This window comes from Penaeus vannamei, chromosome 24 (genome assembly GCF_042767895.1).
Source record: "Penaeus vannamei isolate JL-2024 chromosome 24, ASM4276789v1, whole genome shotgun sequence".
Taxonomy (NCBI): Eukaryota; Metazoa; Arthropoda; class Malacostraca; order Decapoda; family Penaeidae; genus Penaeus; species Penaeus vannamei.
In genome coordinates this window covers 30,668,734-30,673,733 of record NC_091572.1, presented here as the reverse complement: position 1 = coordinate 30,673,733, position 5,000 = coordinate 30,668,734, and the positions used below count along the sequence as shown (strand labels likewise).

General features: G+C 39.9%; 1 protein-coding gene across 3 annotated transcripts in view; it reads left to right on the top strand.

Annotated features, from left to right (window-relative positions):
• Positions 1 to 5,000, top strand: part of LOC113826584 (limbic system-associated membrane protein) — a 114,381-nt gene that overhangs the window by 83,766 nt on the left and 25,615 nt on the right. For all 3 annotated transcript variants that reach the window (XM_070138609.1, XM_070138610.1, XM_070138608.1), the window contains exon 6: positions 4,806 to 5,000. This exon is cut by the window's right edge and continues 19 nt beyond it. In XM_070138609.1, the coding sequence (XP_069994710.1) occupies positions 4,806 to 5,000 (195 nt within the window). The remainder of the gene's footprint in view (positions 1 to 4,805) is intronic.

The following is a 5,000-nucleotide window of genomic DNA, read 5'->3' as shown; positions in this document are numbered from 1 at the left end:
TACATGCAAACAAAGAAACATACTCATACTCGCACATAATCACGATATCAGCGAAAAGAGATGGAAAGAGAAGTGTAAAAAAGCAGCGAAGAGATGAAGTATGAAACCGAAAAGGAGGGATTGAAAAGCCTGGACAAAGCGAAGGAGAGAAAGTGGAAGAGGAAGAACGAGAGCGAGAACGGGAGGGGACGAAGGGAGAGCGAGAACGGGAGAGGAAGAACAAGAGCCGGAACGGGAGATGACGAAGGCAGAGCATGAACGGGAGAGGAAGAACGAGAGCGAGAACGGGAGAGGAAGGACGAGAGCGAGAACGGGAGAGGAAGAACGAGAGCGAGAACGGGAGAGGACGAAGGGAGAACGAGAACGAGAGAGAGAGAGAGAGAGAAGGACCGACCCCCCCCCCCTCCGCACTCAGCCTCCTCCCGGGCCGAAAAGAACGTGGGAACGGAGATATGAACGCTCGAGCGGCTCACAAAAGATTCACATTCGACAAAATCTAAACTTTAAAGCCACTCGCAGCAAGTTGAGACGCTGAGAATGTCCCGCTGGCCGCCTTTCCATCGACGACCCATTGTCAACGCAATATTTGCAATTACCCTGGCGCTGGCAGGAGGGGTGGGGCGGAGGGGTATGGGGGGGCGGTGAGGGTAGGAGAGGGAGCAGGGGCTAGGAGAGGGAGCAAGGGGTAGGAGGGGGGGGCAGGGGCTAGGAGGAGAGAGGAAGGGAGTGGGTAGGGAAAGGGATGAGTGGGTAGGAGAGGGAGCAGGAGGGGGTAGGAGAGGGAGGAGGGGGTAGGAGAGGGAGGAGGGGAGGGAGAGGGAGCAGGAGGCTAGGAGATGGAGCAGGGGGTAGGAGGAGGGAGCAGGGCAGTAGGAGGGGAGCAGGGGGTAGTGGGAGGGGCCAGGGGGTGAGGAGGAGGAAGGGAGGAGCAAGGGGCTAGGAGAGGGAGTAGAGGCCAGGGGTAGGAGGAGGAGAGGAGAGGGGTAGGAGAGGGAGGAGGGGGTAGGAGAGGGAGGCAGAGGGGGTAGGAGGAGGAGCAGGGGGTAGGAGAGGGAGGAGGGGCTAGGAGGGAGGGGAGCAGGGGGTAGTGAGGGGGGCAGGGGCTAGGAGTGGAGGAAGGGGAGTAGGAGAGGGAGGAAGGGGGTAGGAGAGGGAGGCAGGGGATAGGAGAGGAGGGGAGTAAGAGAGGGAGCAGGGGCTAGGAGACGAGATGGGAGTGGTTAGTTGACGGGGTGGGAGGGAAGGAGTGGGTTGAAGGGGATTGAAGGAAGAGGTGACAGGGGGAGGAGAGAGGGCTTTGGAGGGTAATAAGAGGTGTATGAGAAGTGTAGTTAAGGGGAGGGAGGGGAAGGGGGTTGAAGGAATTAGGGTGGGGGGATGGTAGGGATTGAGGCAGTGCAGGAGAAGGGTTATGGAAGCGGAGAGTGTGGGTAAGGGATGGGAATGGAGTAAGGAGGGGCTTTGAGAAGGTAGGAAGTAGGGGGGGGAGGCTAGCAATTTATGGTAGGGGTGAAGGCAGAGAAGGGAGAGGTACAGGATTCTGACTGGGGGGAAGCTAGAGAAAGAGTGGCTGCAGGGGGTGGGGAGGGGATTGGGTCCCAGGAATTAGAAATGGCTGGGGGGAGACATTATGTACCGCAGTATTATGCGCATTAAGTTAAGACTATCATTATGCTATTCTTTCGATATAATTATCTGAATATTATGGATTTGCTGTAATCATAATGTTACCTATTGCCGCTATTTACTCCATCAGTATCATTATTATTATTATTATCATTATTGTTATTATCATTATTATTAACATTACTATTATTTTCATTATTATTATTGTTATTATTATTGTTATTATCATTATTATTATTGTTACTATTATTACTATTATTATTATTATTATTATTATTATTACTATTATCATTATCATAATTACTATTATCATTTCAGTACAATTATTTTTCATTGTTACTGTTATTGTTGTTGTTATTATGAATATTACGAACATTATCATAATCATAATCATTTTCTTAGTCACTGTTATTATTATTATTATTATTATTATTATTATTATTATTATTATTACATTATTGTTAATACAATTATTGATTATAGTATTATTACGTGTGTATCATTATTTAATCGGTATTATTACTGTGCCTCATTATCATAATCTTTTAATCATTGTTATTATTATAATTGTTAATTATTATTACTTCACATTATTATCATTATTTGTTATTAATTAATTAAGTCATTATAATTGTTAATTAATTTGTTATTAATTATTATTTGTTGACTTATAATTTAATTATTAATTGTATTCATTATTATTATTATTCATTATTATTTGCAGTCATTGTTAATTATTATTAGTGGTAGTAGTCATTCGTTGTGATGTCATTTATGTTTAATAGTAGTAGTAATTCTTCCTCTAGTTACATTAATGATTATAATTCTTCATTATTATCGTTATGATGGTGTTTAAATTATATTGCTAATTATTAAATTAATTTAACTAGTATTATTATTATGATAATTGTTGTTAATTATTCAATTATTAATCGTTATTATTAATATTAATTCATTTTTATTATTATCATCGTTATTAATTAATAGATTTATTATTAATATTTTAAATTACAATTTAAATTATTATCATTAAACTTATAAAATTATCGTTCAATTTATTATCATTATTATATTATTATAGATTGTACTGTTGTTGATGAGGGTAATTTTAATCACTATAAATAAATTAATAATTATAAATAATATAATCATTGCTGCTCTTCATATCATTCTTTTATTAATAAATCATAATTCCATCTAGTTTTTTCTTTTTAAATCATAACCTACGCATTTATTAATAATAGTGGCCTCATTAATTTTTATAGTTTTTAAATTATGAATCATTATTTAATTCATTTTATTGTACATTTATTATACACTGATTCTAAAAGTAAGGATGATAACCTTCTTACTACTGGTATTAAACAATTAATTGCAACTTTAAATTAAATAGTAAATTGTTATTAACGAAATAAATCATAATTTACATATTTTCGTCATAACCATTATTACTGTTGTTTGTAATTTCATTTTGTTTATTACAATAACTTCTCTCACTATTGTTGTCAAAATCAGTCAAAATTACAGTGGTATTGGCAGCGGCCTTGATCTTATTGGTACTTCTGTTTTCATTGCAATAGCGATTTGTCATGCATATATGAATGCCTTTGCATTTATTCATGTTTGCAAAATGAATATTCCATTTCTGCACTACCTTGTTTACGACCAAGAGTTTTGTACTTTACAGGTGCAAATCAAAAGAGAGAGAGATGGAGAGGGAAAGGCAAAGGGAAAGGGAAAGGGAAAGGGAAAGGGAAAGGGAAAGGGAAAGGGAAAGGGAAGGAAAGAGAGAGAGGGAGAGGGAAGAAGAGAGAGAGAGAGAGAGAGAGAGAGAGAGAGAAGAGAGAGAGAGGGGGAGGGAGGGAGAGGAAGACACAAAGAGAAGGAAAGAGAGAGAGAGAGAGAGAGAGAGAGAGTCAGAGTCTAAAAACAAAGAAATGATAAAACGGGGAAATGATGAAATCAAAGGAAAATGATTACACAGAAGTTAAGGCAACACCAATCATTATACTGATCATGATAGAATTCATAAACATTTCATCTGCAGAAGAAAATGAAGGTGTCGATGATTACAATGGTTATCACAATGCTGAAAATTACAATGGTATCTTTATCATCTTTACTGATAACAGTAATGATAAAAATGACAATGACGAATTAGAATCAAAGAAGAAATAAAATAAAACTAAAGATTCGGATAAAAAAGAAATGAAAACTCCACCTTCCGCAGACGGCACAGGCCTGCCTCAACCGCCAGCAAAAGAGGAGGAAGCCGGGGTCTTGCCAAAGATCAAAGCCACACAAGGCAAAGGTTAAAACGGGGTTGAGATAGCAAGGTTTAAGATTTAGAAATTCAAGGGCGTGTCTGTATGCCTTGACAGCTCGGAGGAAAAAGAAAGTGTAAGCTGTGCTAGGTCAAGGCGAAACGAGGTCAGGACAAGATAGGGTCGAGACAAAACGAAGAATTGTGGAAGGAAATATTTGTCTTTGGTTTTCTTGGGTTTTCTTTGGGTTTCGATTTGCTGAGGTCGAGGAGAACGATGAGGTTGCGTCATCAGTTGTCTCGAGGCGCTGGTAGCCACGGGAATTCGGAATGTCTTGATGTCTTTATTTATTTATCTTTATTCCTTTATCTATTTATGTGTCAACTAACTGATTTATCTATTCATTCGTTCGTTGTTTATCTATTAATATATTTATTTTCAATAAGGGTATTCTGTTCAACGAGGTGTCAGAACTTTTACTATTCATTTATATTATTGAAATGTTATCATTGATGTTATTATTGGTATTGATATAATCATCCCAATGAACACCATCATTATCAACGTTGGTAATATTTATGGGGCGGGAGCGCTATAAATACTTTATACCTAGATGTGTTTTTTTAATGTTTATATGCATGATTCCTGTAGGTATACTTTCCTGTTGATGCTGCAGTGCAAATCATAGATATCTTGCCTCCGAAAACAAAAATAAAAACAAAAAGATAAGATTTTAAAAAATGAATATCAAAACCCACAGAACTCAAGCCTTTTTAACATTTTGGACACAAATACCCACAACACACACTGGACCACACACAAGCATACACAAAAACACACACAAACCTCGAGAACAACCACTGACCCACATACGACCCATACTAAACCTTCCTTCCCTCCCTCTCTCTCCCCCAGACGCCCATCCCGCCCCACGTCGTCTACTGGAAACACAACGACCGCCTCCTCAACTACGACACGGAGCGCGGGGGCGTGAGTGTGACCATCGAACACGGCGCCAAGACATCGTCCCGCCTCGTCATCTCCGGAGCCACCACGAAGGACGAGGGGAACTACACGTGCGAGGCCCCCAAGACGCTGCCTGCCTACGTC